Genomic DNA, 16,925 nt, shown 5'->3' with positions numbered 1-16,925 from the left:
ATTTAGAAGCACCTCGGTGACGAAGTGTTGCCTCCATGAGGTCTTTCTCTCTTTTCCTGCTCGTCTTTCTCTTGAGAACAGGCCTGTTTGAGAAAAAGCAGCCTCTTTCCTACTTGCAAAGCCCTATCTCCACCGCTGTGCTACATGGCAATGAAAGCACATTGACCCCGTAGAACAGATTGTTGTTGAAAAATGACTTATTTGCATTGCAATTATAATTCATTGTATTCTTTCAGGCAGCACGGTGGACGACTGGTTAGCACATCTGCCTCACAGTTCTAAGGCCGGGGGGGGGGGGGGGGGGCAAATCCCGGCCACGCCTGTGTGGCGTTTGCATGTTCCCCCCGTGCCGGTTTCCTCCCACATCCCAGAAACACGCATGAATTGGAGACTCTAAATTGCCCATAGGTGTGAACGGTTGTTTGTTGCTATGTGCCCTGTGATTGGTTGGCGACCAGTTCAGGGTGTACCCCGCCTGAAGATAGCTGGGATAGGCTCCAGCAGGTCCGCGACCCTAGTGAGGATAAAGCGGTACAGAAAATGGATGGATGGATGTATTCGTTAAAGCTTTTATTAAGACACCAGGGAACTGTTTTAAATTGTGGGGGAAAAAAAGTACAATATGTCGCCTTCAAGACTGAAACAATTTGGGCATGGCAAAGTGTCGTGACAAACTAATGATCTTCTTGCATCTACTGACTCTATGCTTACCATACAGTTTGCTTAGTTTTGGTAAAACAATTTAGCTCATGCATCACAGTTTTCTAGGGATGTAATTGTCAATCATTATTTTGTCCTGGACAGTATTACGATAAAATATATTAGTTGAGCATCTTTTAATCTGATTTATGCTTTATTTGCACCATACATGTCTTTTGTTTTTGACTCTATCAAATTGTTTGTCTGCACTGTCATCGACAGACTATATGACTCTGGAGAAGAACACAGTATTACAACACGCTCTGATCAACCGGAAATTACCAAAACGGGAAAAAAGAACTGTACAAATCAACAATGTTGGTATGGTAATACAATAATATGCCCATGTGTTTAAAGTTAACATTGTGGGCTGTATTTTCGTAGATGGCGCATCTGCGGCCATGTGCAAAATCTGGCGTATCCTGATTTTCGTGCAAGCGCAAGGCTCGCTGGGTGTTTCCCAATTTGGCACACCGGTCTACGACAAGCTGGTTGTACCGGCGCAATGAGGGTGTGTGATTTGATATGCACCCGACGCATGTGACAATTGTGTGGCACAAAGTCGGTCTAAACTTATGCCTACTGAGACCAAGTCCGGCGCAATAGTTTGGCCATTGGTCTCATACTATTTTGGTCAATTTGATATGCGAGCTTTGCCGACAGGCGTGGTGGATGTCAGACGTATTCCATTCATAAACATGTGAACAGCGGGCCTCAAACCTTCTGAATCACTATAGGAATCAATGCCTCGAACCCATTATTATTATTATTATTATCATCTTCATCAATATTATATATATTTTTTAAATCATCCCACCTGGCTGGCACAGCTATGGGGAGGCACACAAACGATTCGGGGTGGGAATAGATACATTTGATCTATGGCCGTATTTAAGTTGCCAGCGGTTATCAGAAGCTCACCACTAGCTAACCAGCTTTTTTTAAATAAGATGGTTAGCTACCCACTCACCTTGTCTGTTGTCACACCGGCCAAGAGCAGTGACGATGCATGGATTGCTGTGATTACACGTCGTCATCTGTCACTGCGCCATATTTAAAGGGAATGGGAGGAGCTGGTTGGATTGGACGTGATTGAAATCCGCTGTGTTCACGCTCACAGCAGCGCAAGATCTACCGTTTGTCTGCAAAATGACCAAAACCCTGTCTAACTCGCCTCCGCGTGCGCTGCGGGGCGCTCTTGATTTACGCCGGTCACGAAAATACAGCCTGAGCGTGAAGTGTCATTATTACCACCATGATACAGTGTCGTCAACATCTTTAAAATACAGTAGTTCACCACCTTATGACCTGCATTGGTTTCCCCTATGATCACCTTAACATTGCATTATGTAACAGTCCTTCAAAAGGAAATGTGTCAGCGGAATATGCATTAGACTTTTAAGCTTGATACATTTGGCTAGCATTTTCTATCTGTTATAGTGTGCTTACACAACGTAATAAACTTAACCAGAATCAGATGCCTTCAAATGTTCAATTATTTTTCACTGGCATTTATAAATATATCTGTTTTTCATTGAGCTTGTGGCAAACCTTCAGTAGTAACCTGTGTTCACGAATTCTTCCTTCACTTTTAACACCATAGTATCAATGATGAAAAAAACAAAACAATTCCAATTCAAATGTGTCAGATAACTCTAACTAATAAATAGCATTATTAAATGTAACATGATAGGATCAGACATCAGACAGGATCACGGTTTGAATTTTTTAGCTTTCAATGTGACGTTAACCTGCATTTTGTGTAGGTTGATTCAATATTTTATTTCTTAACATGCCCTGTTGACTGTTGATGCAATAAATATGACATAAATGTGAGTCTTTGAATTGATTTCACCCAATTTAAGCAGTGTTTGCGGATTATTTACATATAAACTGATATGACTTGTTTTGCAGCTCTTCCTATGGAGTTAATTGTCCCCAATGATTTTGATGAAACGTATAAGCATCCACTTCTCCTTATTCTGTAAGTTTTTCATAATATACATTTGAACATTACTTATTACATCGTTATTCATATGTTGTTTTGTTTTTTATTAAAATGTTTCTCAAAATGAAAAGTGAGAAAAATAATTATGATGAAGAAAGAAAACCGATAATGAAATCGATATGCAATGTTGTGCTTTTTTTTTTTTTTAGTGGCAGCGCCCCCGGTGGTCAGACTGTGAGTGACCGCTTCAGCATCAATTGGGATTCAGTGCTTATCAGTTTGGAGAACGTCATCGTGGCTCGTGTGGACGGTCGAGGCAGCAGCTTCCAGGGCCAGAGGGTCCTGCAAGAGGTCCACCGGCGACTGGGCACTGTTGATGTTGCGGACCAGATCGCAGCTGTACAGTAGGAATCTTTCTTTTATTCTTAAAATTTAGAAATCAAAAGGGCTGATTACAGGTTGATATTCACCTATTTCTGATTCTTATTTTTCTGTTTACCTAATAACTCATTCTGTCATTCTGTGAAGTTATGAGGCTCAGGCTTATAAAACTTTAATAATCTACTGTATAGACTGAACCTTCAGTTTTTTATCCTCGTAAACTGCATGTCAGCTTTCACCAACGATGAGGGCATGAGTCAAATAAAAATATTACACTACAGTAGCAGTCTAAATGTCTTACATACATACAATAGATAGATACAATGGACAAATAAAATTTGGATTTCCATTTCAAATGCTGAATTCAAACAATGAGGTACTGTAAAGTTGAGACCTGAAATACAAACGCGACAAAAAAACTTATTCCAGAATTTACTATGCGTAAAATCGACTAAAGTATAAAAACAAACACTGTAAAACTATATACAGCAAAAGCAAATAAGGATGTAATAGCTCTGCGATCAACAAACAAAAAATCTGCGCTGAAAATCAAATTTAAAAACAGAACGAAGTACCTGCATATACGTATACTGACAAGCCTGAACAGTACTGCCTGCAGCAAATACATATTTCAAGCCAACCACATTGTCTTGAAAAACGGTTTGAAGAAACTTATTGCTGTGTGCCAAAAGGTAAACAAAACATACAAGCAATTATAAACACAAAAGATTCATTTTATTGAATGACTTATACTTATACTTCATTTACTCTAACTACTTAATTACATACTGCATTTGACAAATCAGGTTTAGCTAACTTTCCTGCTATTTCCCCAGAAACCTCATCAAGCTCCCATACATCGATGGGACTAAAGTCGCAGTTTATGGAAAGGTAATACACAAATACAATACAGTGGACCCCCGCATACTACAACCCCGATTCTAATGAAGTTGGGACGTTGTGTTAAACATAAATAAAAACAGAATACAATGATTTGCAAATCATGTTCAACCTATATTTAATTGAATACACTACAAAGATAAGATAGTTCATGTTCAAAGTGATAAACATGATTGTTTTTAGCAAATAATCATTAACTTAGTACTTTATGGCTGCAACGTGTTCCAAAAAAGCTGGGACAGGGTCATGTTTACCACCGTGTTACATCACCTTTTCTTTTAACAACATTCGATAAACGTTTGGGAACTGAGGACACTAATTGTTGAAGCTTTGTAGGTTGAATTCTTTCCCATTCTTGCTTGAAGTACAGCTTCAGCAACAGTCCATGGTCTCCGTTGTCGTATTTTGCGCTTCATAATGTGCCACACATTTTCAATGGGAGACAGGTCTGGACTGCAGGCAGGCCAGTCTAATACCCACACTCTTTTACTACGAAGCCACGCTGTTGTAACACGTGCAGAATGTGGCTTGGCATTGGCTTGCTGAAATAAGCAGGTGCGTCCATGAAAAACACGTAGCTTGGATGGCAGCATATGTTTCTCCAAAACCTGTATGGACCTTTCAGGCTTGATGGTGCCTTCACAGATGTGTAAGCTACCCATGCCATTGGCACTAACACAGCCCCATACCATCACAAATGCTGGCTTTTGAACTTTGCGTCCATAACAGTCGGGATTGTTCTTTTCCTCTTTGGCCCGGAGGACACGACGTCCACAATTTCCAAAAACAATTTGAAATGTGGACTCGTTGGACTTTTCCACTTTGCATCAGTCCATCTTAGATGAGCTCGGGCCCGGAGAAGACGGCGCCGTTTCTGGGTGTTGTTGATAGATGGCTTTTGCTTTGCATAGTAGAGTTTCAAGTCGCACTTACGGATGTAGCGCCGAACAGTATTTACTGACATTGGTTTTCTGAAGTGTTCCTGAGCCTATGTGGTGATATCCTTTACACATTGATGTCGGTTTTTGATGCAGTGCCGCCTGAGGGATCGAAGGTCACGGGCATTCAATGTTGGTTTTTGACCTTGCCGCTTACATGCAGTGAATGTGGTGAATCTCACTCAATCTTTGCTTGTGAATGACTGAGCAATGCAGGGAAGCTCCTTTTGTACCCAATCATGGCACGCACCTGTTCCCAATGAGCCTGTTCACCTGTGGGATGTTCCAGACAGGTGTTTGATGAGCATTCCTCAACTTTCTCAGTCTTTTTTGCCACCAGTCCCAGCTTTTTTGGGAACGTGTTGCACGTGTTAATGATTATTTGCTAAAAACAATGAAGTTTACCAGTTTGAACATTAAATATATTGTCTTTGTAGTGTATTCAATTAAATATAGGTTGAACATGATCCGCCATTCATTGTATTCTGTTTTTATTTATGTTTAACACAACATCCCAACTTCATTGGAATTGGGGTTGTATTTGCAGTTTGGCATTCACTATTCACATCTATCTATACCTATACCTATCCTCTGTTATTCACAGAAAAATGTTCCACCTGTATAACTTGCTCATCCAATCACAAATCTAACAACAGCTCTATAAGATTGGTGATTTTACAGTCAACGGAAGAGAGATACTGGACAAAAGGCCTGTCTGCTTTAGCTCACAATAGCTTTATTAAACTAGGACTAAATACGGCATCAAAACCAGCGGAGTCTCGTCACAACAGCTCAGTTGAACATCACTTCACCTATCCGCAACCATTAGTTTGTGTTGTTCCCTCTCCCCCGCAAATAGCGTTGGTCCACTGTAGTGCAGTTTTTTGTTGTTGTTTTTCATAAATGTGTTCCATATAAAATTCTCCCCCCCCCCCCCCCCACTTTTTTTAGGCATATGGGGGATTTCTTACATCGATCCTATTACTCTCCTTCAGCTCAACTTTCAGCTGTGGAATCGTGGTCGCTCCAATAGTAAATTGGAGATTTTATGGTAAGATGTCAAGGCTCATACAGGGGATAAAAAGTACATATTAATCATATTTTTGTTTACATATTAAGAGTTTTACTTTTAAAATATCAAACATTTAACCTGGAAATAAAATCGAATATGGAGAATAGAATATATACGGAAATATTTTTCATCGTTTCATTACAATTTTACTGTATAGCCACTCACCTCGTCATCTTAAATAAATTCATGTCAAGTGTCATTATTAATCATCAGCAGCAAATTGGTTTTGTTTGGTAACTTCCAATTCGTGGAAGGGAAAAAAAATAGCATCAGCAACTATTAACAGTTTTCTCTTCCTCTTTCTAAAGGGTCTGCTCTCACTGAGAAATATTTTGGATATCTGCCGAAAGAAGATCCCAAGTACCAGGTCGTGTTATGCTGTAGCTTTTCTTGGAAAGGAATTGTCATTATTCAGTGAAACATTGTTTAATTCCCTAAATCTAAACCCAAATGTATTTACACCCTGTCTAATTTGATCTGGTGAATGGCTGTCTCCTGTCTGGAAACGGCTCAAGAAAGTAGCCAAAGACTGAACATTGTGGCGTGTTAAAGATGTGTGTGGGTCATACAAATACATAACAGGAAAAAGCAATCCATGATGGCATGCGATATTACTGCATCTGTTGCAGTCTTTTCAAAAGACGGCGTGGGGCTTTGAATGCGGGCTTATTAATGCTGTGGTGATGACCGCTTGATTCATTTGATTCCGAGAAATATGAATTTCCCTTTGAGAAAACCACATAGGAGGCAGCACAAGCCGGTCAAGGCTCGAGTATACAGTATATGCACCTCGACCTATCCCGGTAGAGCAGCGCATCCTCGATTACATTTTTAATCGGAATGAAATGTATTATACTCATAATGGGAAACAATTATGACAATGTTTGTGTTTGCGAGGTATCGCTTCACTTCTAAATAAAACTGGTTTGTTCCCCGGGAAGAAAAAAAATGGATCAAATAAATGTGGCTAGAACTGATTTGGAGCACTACAATAACATAATGTAGTGAAAGAACCTTGTGAAATAGAGAACTACGGTATATTATGTTTAATATTTTAGTTGGAGATGCACTAAAAATGTTGCCATACAGGGGAAACACTTTCTTCTTTCTTTTTATTTTTTTGTTCGTCCATGAATAAACAATCTGTGTCCGAATTTTGACCCCATTAGGGATGTCGCTAATGGTGTCCGTTTGAGAGTTTGACAGCAAAAAAGTCGAATACCTAACGTTAATACTGATGTTAAAATCGTAAACAAGGTTTTGATTGAACTTTTTATCATTTTTTTGACCTCAAGGGGCAATATTGTACCAGTCATTATTTTGTCTGCATGTCTGTATGCGGAGGTGGAAAGTTTAAAGATGAATTGATTTGAGTGCCGACGGTTGTTTGTTTCTATGTGCCCTGCGATTGGCTGGCGACCGATTCAGGGTGTACCCCGCCTCCCGCCCGATGATCGCTGGGATAGGTTCCAGCACGCCCGCGACCCTACTGAGGATAAGCGGTACGGAAAATGAATGAATGAATGAATAATTCATGCCGACACGCAGGCGCAATAACATCTCATACAATATTGCCCCTGGTATCGCAAATTCTGACGAAACTCAGTTTATGCTTTTTTTACACAAGTACTAATATTCTCTTTTGCTCTCAACACGCTTCACGCTATTCTATTACGGCTGACGACGTTTCTCATCTGCACCGTGACTGCCGTGGGAAATCTTTTAACCATTGAAAAATCTCACCATGTCCACGGCAATGCCAGCCTGACACATTTGCCCATTCCACCCACGACCATCCCATTTTGTCCCTAGAGGCCTGAAACGGGACTACTTTGGCCACTAGGGAACCTTGTGGACAATCCACATATGTTTCTGTTATTGTTTCAGCGTTGGGTCCATACAGAGTCTGCATGCATTTTGTGATTTTTTTTCAAAAACGTAAATACATCCTACAACAACTTCCGGGTGTCTCTGTAGACAGCACACGCTAATTTTGTGACATGATGATCTCATAATCCCACCTTTCTACACACTCACTTGTTCACGTGACGGCAAAGGCGATGGAACGAAGATATCAGAGGTGGGAACAAGTCGTTGCTTTGCAAGTCAAGTACGTCTCAAGTCGAGTCCTACACTTTGAGGTTCGAGTCCTTTTGAGTCATTTTACCAAGGAAATATAAATATATTTGAATATATACTGTATTGGCGGCATCGGCCTCACAGTTCTGAGGACCGGGGGTTCAAATCCCGGCCCCGCCTGTGTGAAGTTTACATGTTCTCCCCATGCCTGGGTGGGTTTTCTCCGGGTACTCCGGTTTCCTCCCACATTCCAAAAACATGCGTAGTAGGTGTGAATGTGAGTGCAAATGATTGTTTGTTTACATGTGCCCTGCGATGGGCTGGCGACCGGTTCAGGGTGCACCCGCCTCTCGCTCGAACATCGCTGGGATAGGCTCCAGCACGCCCGCAACCCGCGTGAGGAGAAGCGGTACAGAAAATGGATGGATGGATGGATGTAAATATATATACTATACTGCATTTATATATTGAATATATTTTATCATCCATAAGTATTTATCAAAACAAATTTGGTAAACAAGTGCATTGAGCCTTTATAAGAAAACTACAGAGCTGATCAAAAATTTGGCACCTTCAAAACCAATCGTCAACGGGAGCTTTAGTTTATTGCTCCTTCTAAACTAAATAATAGCAGGTTTTCATTTATTCAACGAAAGGCTATGCTATGACTTATTTTGTTCACTTTATTTCTGAAGTGACATTAAACAGACATGTCGCAAATAAGAATTTGCATCCAATTTGCAATTAGTAATCGATTATTCTACTGACAATTTTATCGGCATAATAAAGTACAAGGATAAAATGTATTTTTGCTTGGTTAAAGAGCAGTTATGAATACACAACAGAAAATGAGACATTCACTTAATAATGAATGACCAACGACACTTTTAGATAATCAACAGTATTTTTCTTAAATTCTTGTATCAAAAACATAAGGCATTAATAAAAAAAAAAAGAGGAATGCAAGTTTGTGATCTTGTTATAAAGGTACAGTTTTATCCGACTGTGGTATCTCAGTTGGAACACTAGGTGGCACTATGTAAAATATTACACCAAAAAGAGGTCATGAAGAAGAATGCAGTTTCATGTTGAATAGATGCTCGCTGTGTGCTAATCGATTGGTAAATAAAGTGACTAAAAAGCGAAATACAGTACAAGACTGATTCTTGAGAACACTACACTGACTAAGCCAGACTGTAATATACAGGAAGCCCAGACAGCACACGGCCGTGCAAGTATTTGTGAACACTCACGAAGCTAGCTGCTAACGCTGACGTAAACGGGCAAACATGACGTCGAGCCGCCCAATTCTTTTTTTTTTTTTTGCAATAATTACTGTCCTTATAATTACGTTAAATGTCATTGTCCTTTCTGTGTATGTGGTTCTTGGAAAGTATACATTTATTTAGCTGTCACATTTAACTTACATTTAAATGTTTTGGTAGATTCCTTAACCAGAGCATGCCCAACAGGGCATAAGCTCTTAAAAGATAATTCGAAATAATTATTTGCGGGAATGGTGTGACACACATCTACCTAATATTTCATTGTTCAGATTATCAACAATTTGTTGACACTTACTATATTTTCCGATAGTAAGGCAGTAAGTCGCCCATACAGTTGGAGGTAGAGAAAGTGCAAGTCTTTTAAAGTCAATGGGCTCAAGTCCAAGTGAAGTCCAGAGTCACCGTTGTCCAAGTCGAGATGCAAGTCTTTTAACATATTGTCAAGTCGAGTCAAAAGTCATCACATTCATGACTCGAGTCCAAGTCATGTGACTCGAGTCCACACCTCTGCTAGATATATATTTATATGGATAGATGAAGATTTATATAGAGTAGAACTTATGTCTCTACCTCTTCCTTGTGTAACATCTGTGTGTATGCGTGTGTGTGTGTGTTTGCGCAAGTGTCTGTGGAGACACCGACGTGTGCGTTGAGTGTGTGTGCTGTATTCTGAAGGTGAAAGGTGAAATTGTGTTTGTCATATTGTTTAAATGCTATAGCTACTTAGGTAAAATGGCCACAATAACAATATTATTTGAAGTCAGTAAAAAATAGTTGGCTCTTTTCAAAGTACGTCGTAAAAATACTCAGCAAAAGCGCATCATCTTAACTGTTTAAATGTACCCTCTCGGGTGTTTTGTAATTTTAAAAGGGTCATTTTCATACATAACTAAAGTTCAAGCACGTGCATTGCCGGATCAGGGTTGTAAGGGGGCCCGCGAAAAAAAGTTGGTCGAATAAAAGTGATTTCCAATGACGTCTGCAGCCCATGGAAAGGCCAAAATTCGGAGTTACCTCCCAGACATTTAATGCACTCACATTATGGTTACATTTACAATTAGGTCAACTGTCCCAAAAAACTATTGACTCCCTGATAACAGAGGTGCTCTGCAATCCACCAAAGCAAAATTACATATTTTTGTTTACTCTCAAATTAAAACTAAAATTATACACTTCAGTCACATCTTGATATATAAATCTAGCTGTATATAATAAACAGAAACATTATTAGGTTTTTTTTCAGTCATGTATATTATTTATTGTCTCTGGCAGGTTTCAAGTCTGCTCAGTAACATCACAGGACAAGTAAGATCACAGGACAAGTTGAAATTTCTTATCATCCATGGCACAGCAGATGGTGAGTAAAGTAGTGTGTAGAAATAATAATAAAAAAAAAAACTCAAAGACTGTAATACATAGTACGGTTTATTGACTGATATATACTGCAATATTAATCATATAGTTTTAATTATTTGTGTTTTTCAGCTACTGTTCATTTCCAGCACTCTGCTGAGTTGATCAAACTCCTGTCTGCATCTAATGTTAACTACACTCTCCAGGTGACTTTCCTTCTCTCATTTAAAAATGTGGTAATGTTGTATTTCTACGAATTTTTAATGTAACTAATATTTAATGTAACTGTCGCTTTGCAAGCATCATATTCATTGTTCCAGACCTGGCAAGTTATGCACATTTTACAACCCCAATCCCGATGAAGTTGGGACCAAATGTTAAACATAAATAAAAACAGAATACATCCATCCATCCATCCATTTTCTGAGCCGCTTCTCCTCACAAGGAGTGGCGTGCTGGAGCCTATCCCAGCTATGATCGGGCAGGAGGCGGGGTACACCCTGAACTGGTTGCCAGCCAATCGCAGGGCACACATAAACAAACAACCATTCGCACTCACAGTCATGCCTATGGGTAATTTAGTCTCCAATTAATGCATGTTTTTGGGATGTGGGAGGAAACCGGAGTTCCCGGAGAAAACCCACGCAGGCACGGGGAGAACATGCAAACTCCACACAGGCGGGGCCGGGGATTGAAGCCGGGTCCTCAGAACTGCGAGGCTGACGCTCTAACCAGTTGTCGACCGTGCCGCCAAAAAACAAAATACAATGATTTGCAAATCATGTTCAACCTATATTTAATTGAATACACTACAAAGACAAGATATTTAATGTTCAAACTGGTCAACTTGATTGTTTTTAGCAAATAATCATTTACTAAGAATTTATGGCTGCAACACGTTCCAACACAGCTGGGACAAGGTCATGTTTACCACTGTGTTACATCACCTTTTCTTTTAACAACATTCAATAAACGTTTGGGAACTTAGGACACTAATTGTTGAAGCTTTGTAGGTGGAATTCTTTCCCATTCTTGCTTGATGTACAGCTTCAGCTGTTCAACAGTCCGGGGTCTCCGTTGTCGTATTTTACGCTTTATAATGCGCCACACATTTTCAATGGGAGACCGGTCTGGACTGCAGGCAGGCCAGTCTAGTACCTGCACTCTTTTACTACGAAGCCACGCTGTTGGCACACGTACAGAATGTGGTTTGGCATTGTCTCGCTGAAATAAGCAGGGGCGTCCATGAAAATGACGTTGCTTGGATGGCAGCATATGTTTCTCCAAAACCTGTATGTACCTTTCAGCATTAATGGTGACTTCACAGATGTGTAAGTTACCCATGCCATTGGCACTAACAAAGCCCCATACCATCACAGATGCTGGCTTTTGAACTTTCCTTCCGTAACAGTCCGGATGGTTCTTCTCCTTTTTGGTCCGGAGGACACGACGTCCACAATTTCCAAAAACAATTTGAAATGTGGACTCGTCAGACCACAGAACACTTTTCCACTTTGCGTCAGTCCATCTTAGATGAGCTCGGGCCCAGAGAAGCCGGTGGCGTTTCTGGGTGTTGTTGATAAATGGCTTTTGCTTTGCATAGTAGAGTTTCAAGTCGCACTTACGGATGTAGCGCCGAACTGTATTTATTGACATTGGTTTTCTGAAATGTTCCTGAGCCCATGTGGTGATATCCTTTCCACATTGATGTCGGTTTTTGCTGCAGTACCGCCTGAGGGATCGAAGGTCACCGGCATTCAATGTTGGTTTTGGGCCTTCCCGCTTACATGCAGTGATTTCTCCAGATTCTCTGAACCTTTTGATGATATTATGGACCGTAGATGATGAAATCCCTAAACTCCTTGCAATTGTACGTTGAGGAACATTGTCCTTAAACTGTTCGACTATTTTTCTCATGCACTTGTTCACCAAGAGGTGAACCTCGCCCCATCTTTCCTTGTGAATGACTGAGCAATTCAGGGAAGCTCCTTTTCTACCCAATCATGGCACCCACCTGTTCCCAATTAACCTGTTCACCTGTGGGATGTTCCAAACAGGTGTTTGATGAGCATTCCTCAACTTTCTCAGTGTTTTTTGCCACCTGTCCCAGCTTTTTTGGAACGTGTTGCAACCATAAAATTCTATCCATCCATCCATCCATTTTCCAAGCCGCTTATCCTCACTCGGGTCGCGGGCGTGCTGGACCCCATCCCAGCTATCTTCGGGCAGGAGGTGGTGTACACCCTGAACTGGTTGCCAGCCAATTGCAGGGCACACTTAAACAAACAACCATTCCCACTCACATTCACACCTAGGGGCAATTTAGAGACTTTAGAGATTTAGAGACCGCCAAATAATCATAAAATTCTAAGTTAATGATTATTTGGCGGTGGCCGACTGGTTAGAGCATCTGCCTCACAGTTCTGAGGACCGGGATTCAAATCCCGGCCCTGCCTGTGTGGAGTTTGCATGTTCTCCCCGTGCCTGGGTGGCTTTTCTCCGGGCACTCAGGTTTCCTCCCCCATCCCAGAAACATGCGTGGTAGGTTAATTGACAACTCTAAATTGCCCGTAGGTGTGAATATGAGTGCGAATGGTTGTTTGTTTGTCTGTGCCCTGCGATGGCCTGGCAACCAGTTCAGGGTGTACCCCGCCTCCTGCCCGATGATAGCTGGGTTAGGCTCCGGCACACCCGCGACCCACGTGAGGAGAAACGGCTCAGAAAATGGATGAATGGATGGATGGATAATTATTTGCTAAAAACAATAAAGTTTATCAGTCTTTGTAGTGTATTCAATTAAATATAGGTTGAACATGATTTGCAAATCATTGTATTCTGTTTTATTTATGTTTAACACAACATCCCAACTTCGCTGGAATTGGGGTTGTACATAGCATTTTTAGCTCAAAGTGCCTAGTATGTTTTGTCATGCAAAATTCAGTGAAAGCTTGTGAGGTCAGCAATTTCAGTTGTGCACGTGTACTACTCAATTCTAACAGCATGTGACAGAGGCTAGCCTGCTGGAAACATACAAGTACATTATGTGAACTGCTGGGTGACCAGCTATCTCCCGATCATGTCGCTTGATGTGCGATGTCTGTGTTTAAATGCACATTGTGGTGTCATTTAGGACTGTGAAAAAAAATCTTACAAATGAGTTTTGTAGATGATCTGATGTGATTACTTCAGATTGGTGACATTTTCTTTCTTTGTTGTATCATATGAGGTTATATTGAAAACATATCTGGGAAGCCCTCATTCAGTGCTTTGATATGAGGTGCAGTATGAGTAAATGTGGTTTTTACAAATTGATTTTTGACGTTGCAACTAGTGTACTTCAACTTCCAGCATCCCCCTGAAATGTGAGCTATTTAATCAAAGAACTGATATTGTGACGAACACAAATTGTTGCGCTGAATAAATTGGAGACTGGTGATGTTTAGAAACACAACATGCTTTTGGTTATTGCATCAACATGAGGTAAAATAAGATAAGATGAAATAATTGAACCATCAAGCTCTTAAATGAATGACCCAATCTTCTTAGATTGGTCACCTTTTTACTGCTGAACTTTGAAGTCCAAGTTTAGTCACTACCAAAAACTGATCAACAGAACAATGTGCTAGATGTTCGCCATGTTTGATAACGATGGGTAACCAAAATCTTTGGGGGGAAGTGGTTTATGTTTTTTTCTACTGATATAGGACAATTTTCCATCGCTGAATCCGAAAATGACATCCGTTTCTCTTGTTCAGGTCAGGTTTTTGTGCTAAGTTGTTAACAGTTTATTCATCAAATGGTACAAACTTTGCTGATCGTAAATTGAATGTTCTGTCACCGTTGTTCAAAATTCAGTGCCTCAACCTCCATGACCCTGACAAAGTGAAAAGCTGGTGTTGCAGAAAAACAAATGACTCTTGCACTTTGGCAAGATAAAATAAGAAAAATAATTCACCAAAGAGGAGCGAACACAATTGCACAAGTGTAGAAGGCTTTTTGTCATCCCCATCGTCACACTTGGTTGGCTCTGATGACTCTTTCAAGCTTCTTTGCAAAGGATAATGGACTAGCTACATGTGAGAAGTTCAAACTGTAACTGTGACTTCCTTACAGTTCCACAACTGCAAACCCGGAATCTGTAAAAAAGAAATAGTATCGAAAAAGAAACTTTTATTTTCCCTTTCAATATTTTCTATCCAAAGGTTATATTTGTGTATTTTATAAAATGTTATGATGAGAATAAGACTATTAGACTCCTGTAAATTCGAGTTATTTACCACATACATACAGTAAAATACTTTAAAGTGATTATAAAGTAATTAACTACAGTTTCCACTGCATCATGGGATTTTGGTTGACATCAGAGAGAAAGTTACTGTATTTTCTAGTACAAGCTGTGCGGCTCCCAGCATGCATTGCACCATGAAATGTTGACCTGTGACGTTAATCCTTAATGTTCATGAGAAATCAAGATTAATGTAACATGAATCGTGTGTAGTTCGTTCAACGTGCGTCTTATCTATCTAGCAAAGGCCACGTTGTTAGGTCCAGGCGCTGCAGCTATTGTTTTTGTTGAGTGCTGTGAGATCCACGTTGACATCACAAGGTTGATGGCTAGAGCAGTGATAAATTAGGTATTGTGCAGTTTGAGCTTCTGGTCCGCAGACACAAAATAATGATTTGACAGTGATACATGTTGCTGTTGAAACGGCCCACCCCAGTGCAAAGACGATTGAGTTTAACCAGAGGTGGGGAGTAACGCGCTACATTTACTCCGTTACATTTACTCAAGTAACATTTGCGATAAACTGTGCATGTCAGAGTACTTTAAATGCACCGTACTTTCTACTTTTACTTGAGTCGTTATGTGAAGAAGGATCGATACTTTTACTCTGTTACAATGATCGACATGCCGTTCACTACTTTTATTTATCCATTCTTGTGTGTGCGCTTCTATTTTTAGACTCCATCTTCGACTTCCGCATAGGGCGCCCGTTGCGCCAATCATTAATGTAATTTGACTCCAATTTATCAATCGGACGACACAAGGCAGTCACATGACCGCGTACGTAGCCTTCGCGAGCCAATCAAAATGACTCATTTTGGGGGAAAAAAAACCAGCAGTGCGAGCGTGTTTGCTTTACAGACTCCAAAACACAACAGCTTTGTCATGCAGCTCGTAAATTGTGACTGCCCAAACTTGGATATTTCCGCCCACTTCTAACTTGAGAAAACAACTTCGGTAAGTTGCAGATGTTTCTATTGTTTTATTGGCAGTGATGTGGCAAAATTAGCCCTATCCTATGGTGTCGCACACGCACACACAATCACTAAGTCTGTTCAGAAAACAGCTTCTTCATCTTCGGCATTTCAGTGAATAAAGCAAATGTTTCTGTAGGGCCCAATGCATTGAGCAACTTCACATTCAGAAAAAAATATTTTTCTTCATTACCTCGCTCATTTTCATTTTTTTCTGATCATGCAGAGATTGGGATCTCACGTGCAGGGTTCATTTAATCGTGATTCGCATATTTAAATGTGGGCGTGGACGGGAGGGGTCGGCTACTCCAACATGTGCGCTCAATTCTACATTGATTGGAATGTACGAAGGAAATGTGCTTGGATTCATGCGTACGCACAGATTCATACATCTGGATATTTTATTTTATATTCATTACGACATTTTCTGGATTTGAGCGTAAGCCATGTTTCCGTAGGGAATCCACGCAAGTTTTTGTACATGAGGCCCCAGGTCTTATTTTTCCAAAATGCTACTCCAGGCTCCTAAAATGGTGTAATTGGAGTCATGAAGGCCTGCAGCATGCTGAGAAAATGGACGAAGGGATTTCAGTCTCTGAGACCCAGCTATTGTGCCTCAACGATCAAGTGGTTTAGAGGATGGTCTTCATTCAGTTTTGTTTGTTGAGTAAGATGGCAGCATTTTATCTGCGCAGGCTGACTGGGGCAAAATCTGACAGTATTGGTCGGAGGTCAGTGGGAGTTGGACGCGGGCATCTGGTAATTATCCTCATGGTATGATTGAGGGTGATATCAACCTTGGTGGCATGCGCACCGGGGCACCACACTGGTGTTGCATATTCAGCAGTACTATAGACAAGTGCAAGCAAGGGCGCTTGTACGGAGTAAGGGAGTGCTAGCGCCCCAGGGCATCTTTGCAGGTTGATTTGTGCTGAAAGTTTGGCACAGAGACCTTCTGCATGATGTTCATATGTAGGCTGCCGATCAAGCTTCAATCCCAGGTATGTGGG

General features: G+C 40.6%; 1 protein-coding gene across 7 annotated transcripts in view; it reads left to right on the top strand.

The window, feature by feature from the left end:
* The window catches only part of LOC133486610 (inactive dipeptidyl peptidase 10-like), a 77,364-nt gene that overhangs the window by 52,401 nt on the left and 8,038 nt on the right, over positions 1-16,925 (top strand). For 3 of the 7 annotated variants that reach the window (XM_061792024.1, XM_061792022.1, XM_061792023.1), the window contains exons 18-25: positions 922-1,020; positions 2,614-2,683; positions 2,857-3,051; positions 3,865-3,919; positions 5,818-5,917; positions 6,247-6,305; positions 10,576-10,660; positions 10,789-10,862. In XM_061792024.1, the coding sequence (XP_061648008.1) occupies positions 922-1,020; positions 2,614-2,683; positions 2,857-3,051; positions 3,865-3,919; positions 5,818-5,917; positions 6,247-6,305; positions 10,576-10,660; positions 10,789-10,862 (737 nt within the window). Of the gene's footprint in view, positions 1-921; positions 1,021-2,613; positions 2,684-2,856; positions 3,052-3,864; positions 3,920-5,817; positions 5,918-6,246; positions 7,441-10,575; positions 10,661-10,788; positions 10,863-16,925 lie in introns of those variants that run through there. The other 4 variants (XR_009791082.1, XR_009791081.1, XR_009791079.1 and 1 more) reach the window with 3 other exon arrangements.

This window comes from Phyllopteryx taeniolatus, chromosome 12 (assembly GCF_024500385.1).
Source record: "Phyllopteryx taeniolatus isolate TA_2022b chromosome 12, UOR_Ptae_1.2, whole genome shotgun sequence".
NCBI classification, from domain to species: domain Eukaryota; kingdom Metazoa; phylum Chordata; class Actinopteri; order Syngnathiformes; family Syngnathidae; genus Phyllopteryx; species Phyllopteryx taeniolatus.
This window is presented reverse-complemented; position numbering and strand designations above follow the sequence as displayed.